Source organism: Salminus brasiliensis, chromosome 18 (assembly GCF_030463535.1).
Source record: "Salminus brasiliensis chromosome 18, fSalBra1.hap2, whole genome shotgun sequence".
In the NCBI taxonomy this organism is placed as follows: domain Eukaryota; kingdom Metazoa; phylum Chordata; class Actinopteri; order Characiformes; family Bryconidae; genus Salminus; species Salminus brasiliensis.
The window spans coordinates 19,393,288-19,408,114 of NC_132895.1; the positions used below are offsets into that span (position 1 = coordinate 19,393,288).

General features: G+C 41.5%; 1 protein-coding gene across 1 annotated transcript in view; it reads right to left on the bottom strand.

Annotated features, from left to right (window-relative positions):
* Positions 1 to 831: 831 nt before the first annotated feature.
* The window catches only part of apbb3 (amyloid beta (A4) precursor protein-binding, family B, member 3), a 33,250-nt gene continuing 19,254 nt past the window's right edge, over positions 832 to 14,827 (bottom strand). Inside the window, exons 7-12 of the mRNA XM_072662190.1 lie at positions 9,717 to 9,831; positions 8,869 to 8,956; positions 8,400 to 8,483; positions 4,981 to 5,096; positions 3,278 to 3,457; positions 832 to 3,001 (exon numbers count right to left, since the gene is read on the bottom strand). Of these exons, the coding sequence (XP_072518291.1) occupies positions 2,777 to 3,001; positions 3,278 to 3,457; positions 4,981 to 5,096; positions 8,400 to 8,483; positions 8,869 to 8,956; positions 9,717 to 9,831 (808 nt within the window). The 3' untranslated portion in view covers positions 832 to 2,776. The remainder of the gene's footprint in view (positions 3,002 to 3,277; positions 3,458 to 4,980; positions 5,097 to 8,399; positions 8,484 to 8,868; positions 8,957 to 9,716; positions 9,832 to 14,827) is intronic.

Here is a 14,827-nt window from a genome sequence, read left to right on the forward strand (position 1 = left end):
GCATCTGTATCAAAAGGTGCTGAGGGTAAGCACTAAAAGTTACAATTTGAAGACAATTTAAGATAAAAACAAATGTAAGATAAAATCATATCTTTAAAATGTTAACTTTACAGAAGTTGAAAAAAAAACTTCTCCATGCTCTCAATGTAAGAATGATTGAAATTACTGTTCACCACCACATGGCACAGAATCTGATTAACAGCAACCTTTTAGTCAGAAACTGATGAACGATGGACAGAGTAGACCACACCATATACCTAACTAGTGTCTGTAACCGTAAGCCTATTTAGTATATGGCAGGCGGAGCTGATGGACCGGTCAATAAGGGCACTGTGTACAGAATACTACATTTACTACATTTGATAATGCTCTCACGCAGTGCGACTTACACTTGAATTGCCCAAGTACTCTTGATTATTAATGTAGCATGATGGACTTGCCCGTCCAGGGAATCAAACCTTGGTTTGCAACACAAGTCACCAGTGAATGTGTTTCTAATAAAGTGGCCATTGAGTAGAGTCACTAACAATGCTTTTTTTTCTTTCCCTGCTTTCATTTACATAAAGACATCTACAGCAATCTGGGAACACTGGCATGAGAGAAGCGAATTGGGTGTTGAATTAAGAAGAAATCGTGTGTGTTTGCCCCCCAATCCTGGAGGCCATGAAAAGATGAACTGCTCATAGTGTCACTGTGTCCATTTTTAATAACGTAACCAAGGGAATTAAATATTGATGGCATAAGGAAATGCTGTCGACCGAAGAAAGAAGATGACCTGGCTGAAGATTTGTATATATGATTTGTAAGAAGGACAGAAAAGAGGAACGAGATGTTCAAGCAGTTTTATTGTCCCAACCCAAACCACTACAAGTGGAAATACTATCTTAATATTAATAACGGTTCAAAAAACAAAACAAAAAAAAGCACAGAAAAAACAACTCCATTATACATGACATCCTATTCCTGTGCTAAATAACTGCAAATATATAAGAGGGAGGTTTTTTTCTATTTTTTTACAGAGAGTAGAAAGAGCTACATGACCAGTTTATGACAGTATCTCTGAAAAATTCTTGTCAAGGCTTCTCAATCAACGAAGGTCTTACATGCTGGATGCGTTTTCCATTTCCACTGGCGTCTTAGCATTAAGGAGACCTGAGTTGGTTTTGTAATATAACACAAGACTTTTTTAAGGGATAGGAGCAGTTGCATATATTAGTTGTAGCATCACATGACTTCTCCATAGTGCCATTCCAGTGTGGGTGTACAAGTGGCCGAGGGACATGTCAATCCGGCATGCGTTAAGGTCAAGTGCTCTCAAAAAGCCTGTTTTTTTTAAATACATTCAGTTTGTGGAGGTGAAAAAGGTCACAAGTTCTTCGCCGTAGCATAAGAAATAGTTCAATCTTCGGTGCATTAGGTGTTTTTTTTATTTTGGTGTTTAACGTGATTGTATCATAGCTGCAGTTGATTTTAATAAAGGGTTTGACTCGTGCCAGCTATGATTCTTCCTTGTCCAGAATTGGTAAAGCTCTATCATTGTGTTTTAAAGGTTTCCACTGCAAAGCCTTTCATTCACAAGCACATACCAAATCATGCGACTGTGCCTAAGCTTTGGGTATCACATAGCAAAAGGAATTGATGTGAAATTTATGCGCTCTTTGCTTTTTATGGATTTTTGGAGATTTTCTTCCAATATCCATGTGCAAAATAGGGGAAAGAAAAAAATAACAAAAACAAACAACAACCGTGTTCGATACACAGTATTCTCAATGTACAGAATACCATGGACTACCATCGAGTAAGAATTGAAATTTTCACATTAAACAGGGTGCATCCCTGGCTAAGGGATACTCAGCTATGTTTCATGTGGTTGGTGTGATCTGCTATCTGAGGTGGCAATGTGTCAGAACGGTGGACAACATCCTCTGTAAAAAGAAGGAAGGCGGTTAATAGGTCGACAGAAGCCAAAGCTCCTCTATTTGAACACCAGCCACTTTTAGAACACAAGAGAGGCCTAAACAGAAAACCCCTAACCTCTAAAACAGTTACCATAGCAGAATTAGAGTCTCTAGTCTATACATTGATACGTATTAAGAAAACGTCACATACTGAGAGTCAGTTCCGATGGAAACATTATTGCACAATATCCTGTCCTTCCCAGGAGTGATCTTCTAGAACAGTGGGATCTAGATCTCTTTTTTTAAATATTGGGACATGTTACCGCTATGCTTCTAACACTGGTGAAGGTAGTTCCAGTGCAGGAGACTGCCACGTGATTTCCACTGAGCTAATTCCAGTCCCTCTTGGTTTCTCTTCTAACAGTTAGGTTGAGGATTTGTCTAAAGGAATATGGTCCTACATTGGTAAAAACAGATAAACTCTCATTTGGATTGGTTGTTCCTCAGCCCATGAGTGGAATGTGAGAGCACAGCACCTCAATGTTCTCCTGTTACAGCTGTCCCACCAACCTGCTGCTGTCAACAGATATGTATATCTGCACATACACAGTATCTGTAGGAGAGGCCGGTATGGTTGTTTTTTTCCCCACATACTGTTAAGGTTGTTCTGGAGAGAGTAAGCTGAGGTTTCTATTTTTAAAAACATAAGATGAAACCAGAAGCTGGCTTCAGGTAACTGTGTGTAATTCCTCTCATTTTGTGTTTGTTTCTCTTCTATTCCCATCCTGTCCTCCTCTCCTTCTTCCTCATGCTCCCCCCCACCACCACCTCTCCAAAACTCATCATGCCCTCCCACAACCCTCCCCTGAGCTCTGTTGCTAAGGTGCAGGCACCACGGGCGGTTTATTTCTGAACGTCTCGAAAAACGCCAGCATGCCCTTCTTTACGCTAGAGGAGGCCATTTTGGGTGTTGTGTGTCCTTGGTGGCAGGGCGGGAAGGTGGCACCGTCCATGGAGTTGGCACGCTTGACTTTGGAGCCAGCTCGCCACATTTTTGACCTCAAGGGTGGGGTCTGTGCGACCAAGCACTTCTGGTACTGGACCTGTAGAGGGCACCAAACAAGAGCAAACACTTGATGTGGAGGCCGCTTGCTTCAGAAGCACTGTGCCTACATGGTCAGAGTAATGTGTGGGGAAGGTTTTTTTTTTTACCCCATATCTTCACATACCAATGTGATTATTCCATACTGATCGACTCAATATGTGGTGCACACTCGCAGCTAGATTTGGCTGAAATCAAGTGTTTAATGGAATGAGTATGCAGTGTAATGGAGACTACATTGTCTTGGGTCAGTGTTGCAAAACTCAGTGCCACTCACCATACATGCAGCCTGCACTGCCTCGGATATGATCCCAGCGTCAGGTTCACACCAGAAGACGTGGCACTCAAAGCGCTGTGTGCCGGCATCCACGATCACTGCAAAGGTGTGTGTGTCATGACCAACGCCAAGGAAGGTCAGGTAGCGCACCTGGCACTCCCAGAAAGGGTCCTCACCATCCTGGAAAAAAACAGAATCCAACCAAATAAAGCTTGGCCTTCTTCAATTCTGTGGTTTCTTAATCGTGCTACCTGAAACTCTCCATGATTTGAACTATTCCCTAACCCAAACACTAGAGCTGATCCAGCTCATTAAGGTCTTTATAATAAGCTAAAATTATGAAGAAACACTTGAACAGACCAATGGTTCTCAATTGGGCTGTGCAGGAGAGTGGGATCATAGGACAGGAATTGAGGGTGCCTTAACCCATTCCCTCTAATTCATCGCTCCAGCCTCAGCTCCTAACACACTTGAACTAAGCATTAAATAGGAATTCTGTTGATTTCTCACAATTTATGCATGAAGTCAATATGTTGGGAGATACAGAAAGTCATACAGAGTCCAAAACGTGTCTTCTAAATGGTATTTGTAATGCTAATAATGGTGAGTAGTGGAAAATGTGTTTTAGAAGCTTTCATTCATCATGAATGGATAAAAAAGATCTAAGATGCTTTAGGCTAAAACTTTATTACCAAACTATTGTGAAACATGTTCTCACGCATTTGTAACCATTTTATTTAATACCTTTAAGGCGCAATAAAATATTGTTTGCTTTCTAAAACAACAATGTGAACAATTCTGACTGTACAATTTCATCAAACCACTTAATCGTATACCTTATAAGGTCTTGCGACACATTTAGTTGATTTTCTAAATGACAGGAAGTGAATAGATAATTAAGGATAAATCCAAAACCATAAAGACAATCATTTAAAAGATTCAGTACATTTCAGACATCATGTATTTTCTAAATGTAACATATTGGAAAAAATGAAGAAAAAAGAAATCAATACTAAACAAATGTGAACATTTTAAATGAAGTAGTATGTGTTACACTGTCTCTGTAAAATATGTGACTTACTTTCTTTTTCCTTTTTTAGTTTAGAAGTTAACCTCATTTTCCTCCCAATTTTGTAGATAGCCAATTATCCAACTCACTCGTTAGTGCTCTTCCCACCTATCACATGTAATGCTCCTGACACTGAAACTGCTGCCGAACTGCTTCTCGAACAGCTGCCGATGCAACATCACCGGCCAACCAACCAACCACATGCTCAGAGTAAAGCACCAGGTACTCAGCTCTGCTGCATTGCCAAGCAGATGCCTGTGCTGGCGTGAGAGAGGGCGCCGTCTACCCACCTGAACAGAGCAAGGCCAATAGCTCTCTCAGATGTGACTGATGTTTTTTCACTTAGAAAACCAAAAGCAGGTAATTAAACCAGGGGTGGCAAACCTTTGCATAGGATCTGTACGTCCGAAAAAAACAAACAGGTGTAAAATCTCTTTAAGAACACGGATTACCTGGTACAGGTTTACTGGGAGTTAGGTGTGAGTAAAAGTGTGGACCATTTGATGGGCCTGAGGGACTAAATACATCCCTAAAGACCAACAGCCTGAAGTCTTTGCTAAGACCAGATTCACTCTGCGAGGAAAAATAGTGTGCTTGCTAATTCTGCTGTTGTCCAGATTTCTGTCATCATTACCTCTCCTCTCCATAGAGACAGCAGTGTGTCTGACACGTGGATGACAATGGGCTCCCACTCATCTCTGTCTCTGGAGTGCATGATGCTCTCAATGGCTCTGTTTAGCACCTCCATGCCTGCCAAGAGGAGAAATAGATTAATAAATACAGACATGGCCAAATACAAACCTACAGTCCTTCACAGCTCTTAATCTTGGATTGTTGTGATGTTCTTTTTCTATGTTAACTGCGTCTGATATTACCCAGAAGAAGCTGGATTCTGAGCTTGAGATTTTCTCAAGGTGTCTTTGAATGTGTTTCCTACCATTGACACCTTTGGATTTCTCAGGGGGTTGGTCGAAAAAGCTGATAATTAGGGAGGTGTTGAATAATTTACACAATTCATAATTTGATTTAGTGGTGTCTCCATTGAAAACATCTTTTAAATCAGCAAATCTTCACACTCACAACTCTTTAGAGGGTATGCATGTGACGTTACAGGTAGCAGGTGACACTGCGGCCACACTCAGTGAGTGGCAAAAAGACAGCTGTTGTGTGATCGACTGTACAAACATTTTCAGTGAAAATCTGGTGCTATCCTTTTATAGTAGATAAGACAAACTAATGGATTCCTGTAATTTGGAGGAACGACTAGAATCCAGGCAGGGAAACATGTGGGATCTCACTGAGTGTTGAAGTCACGCTCTATAAACAGGTGAGAAAAAAAACAAGCCCACTGTAGTTGTGAATTTAGCGACATACTAAGTTCAAGTAAGAGAAAGCTAGCAAACCTGGATGAACTAGTCTACTAAATGGTTCAGAATCAGAATCAGAATCAGATTTATTGGCCAAGTATGTTCACACACACAAAGAATTTGTTCTGGCTGTTAGTGACTCTCTAGTTTTAACAATATAACATAGACAAATGAGCCTGAAAACAGTGGGAAACACTCCTAAGACTATTCACTCGACTTAGAGCTCTCAGATATGAGGCTTTATCCTCTAAACGGGTGTGATTTGAGTCTCAGTTAGCTGGATGTTCCTGGCTACACATTGCAGTCCATGGGCCTTGGATGGACCTGTCGAGTCCAGTTGCCTTTAATAAAGTGAGCAGATAATCGCTTTATTCCTGTTTCTCGATTGTTGCATTTCATCCCGGTTTGGTTGTTTTCCTTAATAAACACTGCAGAATGTTTTGCCACACAGTCTAAAGGCGTGAGGTCAATGCATACCCTCTATCACAAATGCGGCTCCATATGGAGTATGCACCTTTAAGAGTGTAGTGTAGGCAATATTAGCCCCAAACTAACACACTACCGAGATGTTAACACTGTGGTCATGACACAACAATACAGTATGATCAGGGTTGGGTAGTAATAGATTACTAGAATACTATATCTAATGGTGTGCGGTTGGTGTGGCGCACTGAATAATCACCACCACCTGCCAGTAAGCTACAGTAATATTTGGGAGACTGGGGTTCGATTTCTGGTGTTGGTCACTATGCTGTGCTACACCAATAAGAGTCCTTGGGCATAACTTCTAACACTACATTGGCTCACACCTCTGTAATACAAGGAATCTTGTAAGTTGAATGAGAGCTTCAGCCGGATGCCATAAATGTAAGTGTCTACTGTACAGCTTAAAAAACGACCCCTACTCTTAATACGTCTGTTTCTAATTGAGTGAGTTTGTGAAATGTCGCTGCTGTTGATGTTCATCATGACTTCTTGAGTGTAGCAGTGTAGTAGAATCTCACGCTTGCCTTTCCTGCATGGCTGTAAAAATAAAGGATTGCCAAATGCTCACCGCCCAATGTGAATGATACAGTGTAGAAGAAAATATTCTCCCAGATTAAAAAGACACCACTCAAATTTAACATCTAAGGGTCAGAAAATCACAGAATCTATGTAGATGTGCTAGTACTGCTGTATGACTAGCTGACTGCTGGACCCTGTGTTGTCTAAACCTTTCTTTCTGTGGCTAAACCAGTGTGCAGGTGTGTCTCTGTGTACTGTGTGGTATTAATAGTATTAATCAAAGTATTTGTAAGCTTATAAATCCTCACTGACATAATGGAAACTTCTCAAATACTTGATTTTAATGTTATTTAGTTCCTTACATACTCTAAAAAAGGCAGTTGTCCTTTACACTGCCTTGCTAGAAAAAACAGTATACAGCATCAAACCAGACCAGCACCAGACCAAGCTGGTGGTTATGGCCCTTTCAGGATGAACAGACCAACACAAATCTTCCAAAATACTTGGAATACATTCATTTCACCTCTGACAATATTTTACATGAATTTTGAATGGAAGTATTCCAAGTATTCCAAGTATTCCAAGACTATTCCAAGTCATTTAGAGCATTTATATTGGTCCATTCATTCAGATTTATTTACACAGTGCACAGAGCAGCTACAGGGTTCAAATGATCGAGAAAACTAAAAACGGACATAAATGGAGATACATGGTTTCCATTGGACAGCAGCGATATGTAGCTTTTACATGTCTGTATTTGAATATGTGGCTTTAAAAAGACAAGTCATTCAAAAGTAACTTTTGCGATACTTTCATTTAGTAATTCTTCGGATTACGTTACAATTACAAGTGATCAGTAATATGTAACGGAACATATTCTTAAAGTAACCCTCCCAACCCTGAGTATGATACAGTATTATGCCCTACAATACAACTGCATAAAATGCCTCACTGGACACGAAATTTAGAGAGTGGAAATGCATAGGGCGTCAGATTGGAAAATGGAGGAGCTTCAGGTGTGGTTCTTCTCCCAAACATCCTGTTATTTCATAACTCACATACATGCCTGTCACCTGTCAGACCAGCCTCACTTCCACCAGCTTCAGCAGGATGGTAGGTAGATCTGGAAGGCTGTTCCACAGCAGTGTCAGTGAACATATAGGTCTTTAGCTCCCGTTTTGTCTGTACAAGACCGTTGTTTAGAGACACATTGTGCATCGTAACAGCACAAGTTATCCATAGGGAACATGATGGATGGCTCTGTTTAGCAGCAGCTGAGAAACGCTCTGTTGTTCTCTCTGAGAGCAGCCCACGCTCAGGCAGTGCCCGGGGACAAAGTAATGACACATTGACCCTGGGAGAAACGGAGCTTCTGGCTGTGTGACCATGCATTTTTGCTCGGTATGAATAAAGAAGGCTCTGCCCCTTCATTGTGGCCTCGGCCGTGCTTGCTCTGTCTCTGAACATCACATCCTGTTATTGTGTAGATTCGCTTCGTCTCCATTATCAGCGCTGGTAGGCTCCTAGCTTGCAGTGGCAGATTAGAAACGACTTTTCCTGGAGCAGTTTAGATCGGATCTGACACTGAATAAAAGGCTGAATTTAACCTCATGGCAAGGCATTTTCAGATGGATTTATTAACAAGGTCTTGAGATTTTGAATCACAGAAGCTGTCACTCACCCATCGCTCTGGAGACGGGCAGATTCCCAATGTACGCCACCTCAAACTTCTGAACCCTCTGTCTGACTGCATCCAGGAAGTTGACTTTAAACACAGTAAAGGCAGAATGGACATGTGTAAGTACAGTCCTGTGCAAAAGGAGTCAGTCATTAGTTAAGTTACTGGATGTGTTGGTTAGAAGAGCACAGTTAGAAGAACACAGCTTTGGTTCCTGACTTCTCAGTGAACTCCAGTCGCTGTATGGATTTGTTCAGCTCCACCAGCAGCTCACCTGGTGCACTTTAATGAAGGATGGTGCTGGATGGGAACTGAAACTGAACTGTTTGAGTTTAAGTGTTTGAAAGTCAATAAACATGTACTGTCGAGATAAACAGCTTTACATCCAATTTTAGACAATTTCAGGCGTTTAGACTTCTAGACAGGACTGTACAATCCATGTCATTATAAAGTCCTACTGTAAGGGTAGTACCTTGGTGAGGTAGGTCCTCAGGGGAGATGCTCTCCATTGTAACTGAGCGTGCCATAGACGGGTGCATCGCTGCTTTCTCTGCCATTATCTGGGAACGAATACAAATAATAGATTTAATGAGTTAACTGTCAATAATAATGACTTAATTTAGGGGCCAATAATTACAGCACAATGGAAATCAGTAAAATCAATCAAAATCATACCACTGCGGTTATTAAATCTCCAAATGACTCAGTTTACATGTCTGTTTACTTATCCTTTTACAGTCAAATTTGTGGGCATCCCTAGTCAAAACATACATTTTACTGATGTAAACAAGTGAAAGAAACTTAAGCACAAACATTTCTGCACACTTGAAAATTAAAATTTTAATTTAAAGATGTGCCAAAACATTACGCTGAATCTTTGTTTATTCATGCCATTTATAATCCACACCCTTAACATTGTGTAGATGGATTTCCTATGTTCTGTATATATTGTTATTGTCACTGAAAAATCTTGGACCTCCAAATAGAAAACTTGTACCTGGAGTCAATGTAAAAAGGCTTTTTTCCAAGTCATGTTGGAGCATTTCTATTGGTGCATTGATCGTGGAATTACTTCCACAGTGTAAAAGACGACTGCCAGATTGAAACGTTTAAAAAACAAGGTTTTGGAGTGACAGCGGCAATACACACCTTTTTTTATGACAGTGTAAGCATTAGAGTTTACGTTCAGGGTATTTGGCCACTTTCAGCACAAATCAAACAACTGTGTTGTGCATTTGTATTTGAGAAGCCAAGAATCCTGTCATGTCAGGATCCTCACGTCCACGATCTGACCCTACCCTGTATTTCACACATCCTCACCTTGGAGCACATCTCATGCAGGGCGGTGGCGATGGTCTTGGCTGGCGCATTGCACCGGAACACATGACACTTCAGCATGCAGGCGTCCTTATCACTGGCCACAAAGGCAAAGTCCCTACAGCGGAACAACAGATCAAAGCAGATACACATCACTCCAAATACACAGAGAGCTTTGGGAGTTACCAGTGGTGCCTAAACCTGCTCCTGAAGATCTACTGCCCTGACGAAACCCTGATCTAACCCACCTCCACCTCCACCTACTGTTGAGAACACTCATTAGCTGACTCGTGTGTGTTAGAGCAGGGTCGGGTAAATCTTTAGGAGGAGAACTGAGCACCTCTGTATAGACCTCACAGAAGAGGAAGTGGTGAAGCTAGATAAACAGAGCCACATATAGACTGATGAAACTCAAAGGATGCCAGCTAGACTTGGTACTAATTATGAGATGAATATGAAAACTGCATTTATTTTCCCCAATGGAATTCAACACGATAGCCCAAGTCCACTGAGACACCATTAGACTGAAATTACACAACGTCATAAGCACACTGCGAAACCGCTTTCCTTTTCTTTAAGGTTCTGGATGAACCAGCCCGAGCTACAGAAGACTCGAACAGTATGGGCTTTACAGTGATGCCTCACAGGCTGCATCTCTCCACTCTATATGACACCTGATATTGAACTGTGTCTTTACACTGACCTCCAGCTGCCTCCCCCAGCTGATCGCAGACAGTAGGCTCAGATGTCTGAGTGCTATAAATAAAGACAATCCATGCAGACGGACATGATGCTCAGCATTTCCCGAAGAGAAATGGGAAATACAATGTTCTGTTCCCCTCCTGTAGCCAGTGCGATAACAGGACTCATCTAAAAATGTCTGTGCTTCTTTATGGACTGCTGTCTCCTCTTTGACGTGTGGGTCTGAGAATACTGTTTGGAGTTGGATATTTTTGAAACTGCTGAAAATGTAGAGAAGCAGTGTCTCATATGGGTCAGTGGCTGAGCTCACGTGAGCAGGCTGCTGCATGTGGAAGTCCAAGCACCAGCAGCCGTTCAATTATTAAGAGAAAACACTGGAGTCAAACAGCAAACAGAATAGCAAATGTGCTGTTTCTCCTCCACTCAGAGAAAGAGAGAGAGAGAGAGAGAGAAAAAGAGAGAGAGAGAGAGAGAGAGCGAGATAGAGAGAATCCTCCACCAGAACAGGCAGAAAGCCATGATGAAGGTCCTCAGATCTCAGGACAAAAGCACTCCAGCCTCTCTTTACATTCCAGCTCATGCTAATTAGAGTCCCTCAGTTTTGTATATGTGTCACAGCAATGCTAACCATAACTCCAAAATGACAACAGGGTGATCCAGATTTAGAGTGCAATCACCAAAACCTCGATTCCTCCACCAGCTGTCATATGTTTGGAAACAGTAAACAGTTAATGATGACATTTTCTTAATAAGCTTAATAATCAGACTGGGATATCCAGGCACATCAGCAGGTATCTATGTCTAAAGCAGTATGTCTCAATGACATATGAATGATCATATTTTGATTTCTATGAGGACATCTTTAAAAATACATTATTATCCGTATTACAATTTTTAAGGATATAAGCTTTGTCTCTTGGAAGAAGCAAAAAAATGCAAGTTTAATTTTTAAGTAAACATGGCAGAAGTGCCTCATCCCCCTACAGAGCCCCGCTGGTGATGTCCCACATAAATAGTAAGGCGTGGGAACTAGATAATTAAGTCATGGCCACGACATAGAGGCCACTAATTAATGACCTTGTTCACATGCCTTACTAAGGTGTGGTGAGAAGAAGCAAAAAACTGTGCAATCTAATTTACAGTAGCCACAACTTAATTATCTTGTTCCCTTGTCCTACTATGTCATGGCCACGACTCATGTGGTTCCCATGAGATCTTGTTCCCATGCCTTACTAAGTGGTGGCTAGAAGAAGCAGAAAACTGTGTATCTGTGCCTCATCTCCTTACAGAGGCTGGGCCATGCCTTAGTAAGACGTAGGAATGAGATAATTAAGTCAAGGCCACAACTTAGTAAGATATGGGAATAAGATCCCATCTTACTTACTGTAATTAATTAGTGGCCACTAATTAATTACGTTGTTCTCATGTCTTACTAAGGGTGGCGAGAAGAAGCAGCAAACTACACATCTTAATTTTTAAGTGATCATGGTAAAAGTGCCACAATTTATCTTGTTCCCATGAGATCTTGTGAAAACTGCACATTTTGGTGAACATGGTAAAAGTGCCTAATCTCCCTACAGAGCTGTGGCCATGCCTTAGTAAGACGTGGGAATGAGATAATTAAGTCATGGCCACGATTTAGTAAGGTACGGAAACAAGATCTCATCTTACTATGTCATGGCCACGACTTTATTATCCCATTCCCATGCCTTCCTAAGTGGTTAGATGTGGGATGTCAACAGCAGGGTTCCTTACAAATCCAAAGACTGGAAGACTTGTTTTTTTTGCATGGCATTCATGCTTTCTCAACATGTCCAATGCTGTATGCAAGGTGACAGAGCCTAACAAGCTAAACTATGGTCACTCTGTCTTGGAAAAAAGTTGTTGCACTAGAACATTATCACAGAGGAAAAGGTTGATCTTTCAAACTGTGTAATGTGTACTAATTAGCTATGCAACACGTTCTGCTTGACCTTCTCATGCAACAAAGGACAATCAGTTGGGCGTGACCCAGCAAGCTATCTTGCTCCGTTCATCTCAAAGCGAAGTCTCCTTCCCTTTCTGTTGTATTAAAACTTGTGCGATTAATTTACACATCAGCATGTCCTCCGTGTGGCTCTGTAGGGATTTCATCAACGTGGTTTGTAATTAAATCTGCATGGATTTGTCAGGATTCACGTCGGTGGAGGCCCAGTGAGACCTGGCCTATAATAAATTACATCCCCAGAAACATCACTCACTACTACCGGCACTCTGATTGGTCTGCCAGGCTGGAGTCATTTTCACGAGAAGGACAGCAGCACTGAATCACGTGCATTTGATGGTAGACCAGAGCACTGAGGACTGGGAATTGGGACAAGTTTTTTTTCGGAAACTGCTGCAGGAAAGGTTCACTGGGGCATGCACAGGAAAGAGGAGGAAAGAACCAGCATCATCATTCTAATCCCCATTCGACTGGCACTGAAACAAGCAAAACTACATACATGAGTTAAAGCATGAAGATAGGAAAATGAGAGAGTTCTACAAGGCCATGAAACACAACATTACTGCTGAGGTGCTCCACACTAGGCTACATGATAGGCAAGCTTGCAATCCCACAAATGACATGTTTACTTGATCTAGTTAAGAAAGAAAAAGGTGCAGTAGTTACCTGTCTCTGTATTCACGAGTGGCGGTTTAAAAAAAGGAAAAGAAAGTTCAGTGTTAAGAAAGATGATGGAAATAAGCAGGAATTACTTGATTTGGCTGCACTAAAAAAGGGATTCACTAAATTTACTTGAGTCAAAGGTGTACTTCAGGGCTGGGGAACGGAAGGCCGGACCTCCAGGATAGTTTGTTGATTTCTCTGCTCTACACCTAAATCTGATAATTACCCTATGAGTTGAATCAGTTGTGATTAAACAGATAAACCAGTGAACTGTACAAGAATCTGGCCCTCCGGGACCTTTCAGAGCAGGGCACAACATAACATACATGTGTTTCTCAAGATATTTTTATTTATTGTATGTATTGCAAGTATTTGTTTCCAGTACCAACCACAACCACAAAACTGGTAATGTTAGTAAAAATTTTTAATTTAGCAAAGTTAATTGTAATGGATGGGGGGCTAGTTCTAAATTTTTTTAGTTTTTATCCAATTTTCCTCCCAATTTTAGATTAGCCAATTACCCAACCTACTCGTAAGTATTCTCCCCCAATCACATGTAATGCTCTCGACACTGGAAGGGTGAGGCCTGACATATGTCTTCTCCGACACATGTGCAACCAGCCACCACCTCTTTTCCAAACTGCCGCCAATGCAAAGTCACGCTCTGAGAAAAGCGCTAAGTACCCAGCTCTAATGCATCGGCTAGCAGACGCCCATGCCAGCCAGCATCACACTGAAGTGATGTAGGGATAGAGAGAGAGTCATATTCCCACCCAGAGAGAGCAAGGCCAATTGTGCTCTTTTGGGCTCCGGCTACTGATGGCAGCCAGCATGACTCGATCCTTGGGGAGCACTCAGAGGCTTTAAAAAAATCAGATAAATCAATGCAAACACAGTTAATTCAACAGCGCTCCACACTGTATGAACCTGGTGAGCTTCACAACTTCACAAAAGCCCCCACATGTTTTTATAATACAAAGTAGGGCAGTAATAGGAGATCTATTTTTTTTATTTACATTACATCTATAGTATATAAAGTGTTATTATATGCATAAAAAGTTCTAATTAAATGGACTCCTTTGAATCTTTTTGGTCGAATACGAAAGGAAACCACTTCCCTTGGACCGACAAGTTGTTAAAACTAACTCCACAGTGTGGAGGCTGTGCTTTTGCCTGGTATTCCCTCACTGTGAACTGTTTACACCCACCTAGTAATCACAGAGCACTTACAATGAAAATGAGTCTGTTCAAAGTAAATCTTAAGAAATATCTGATTGCTGTCAGAACATGCAGGTGAGGTTGCTTTAGGACCAAAGAGGTCCATGTTACAATTTACCCCATGTTAAGTTGTGCTTTGCTCTTGCTACACAAGCAAAGTCAGTGAAACTACCTGGCCCATGATGAACTACTCTATGCAGTCCCATCTGCTTTATAAAAAGTGTGGCACACTTTTCCAGGCATGTGAATCAAAGCCAAATAAAAGCAGGTTAAGTGGGTCTGGATGATAAATATCAGTCAGGCTATATGGCTTGTTTTTTTTCCTGGAAACACTGGTGAGTGTGACCAGAAATAGCAGCTCTCAGATTCGCTCCACATGAGCACCTTAATGTAACAGTCTGATCACACTGTCGGCAGGCCCAAAGAGCTGGCTTGACCAAGGCTGCCAAGACACATCTGCAGTCAAGGTCTGTTTTATTTCCACATCGAATGACCTTCATCCACACCTGGTGTCTTAAGAGAACTCCATGGTCAGGGCTACTGTCAC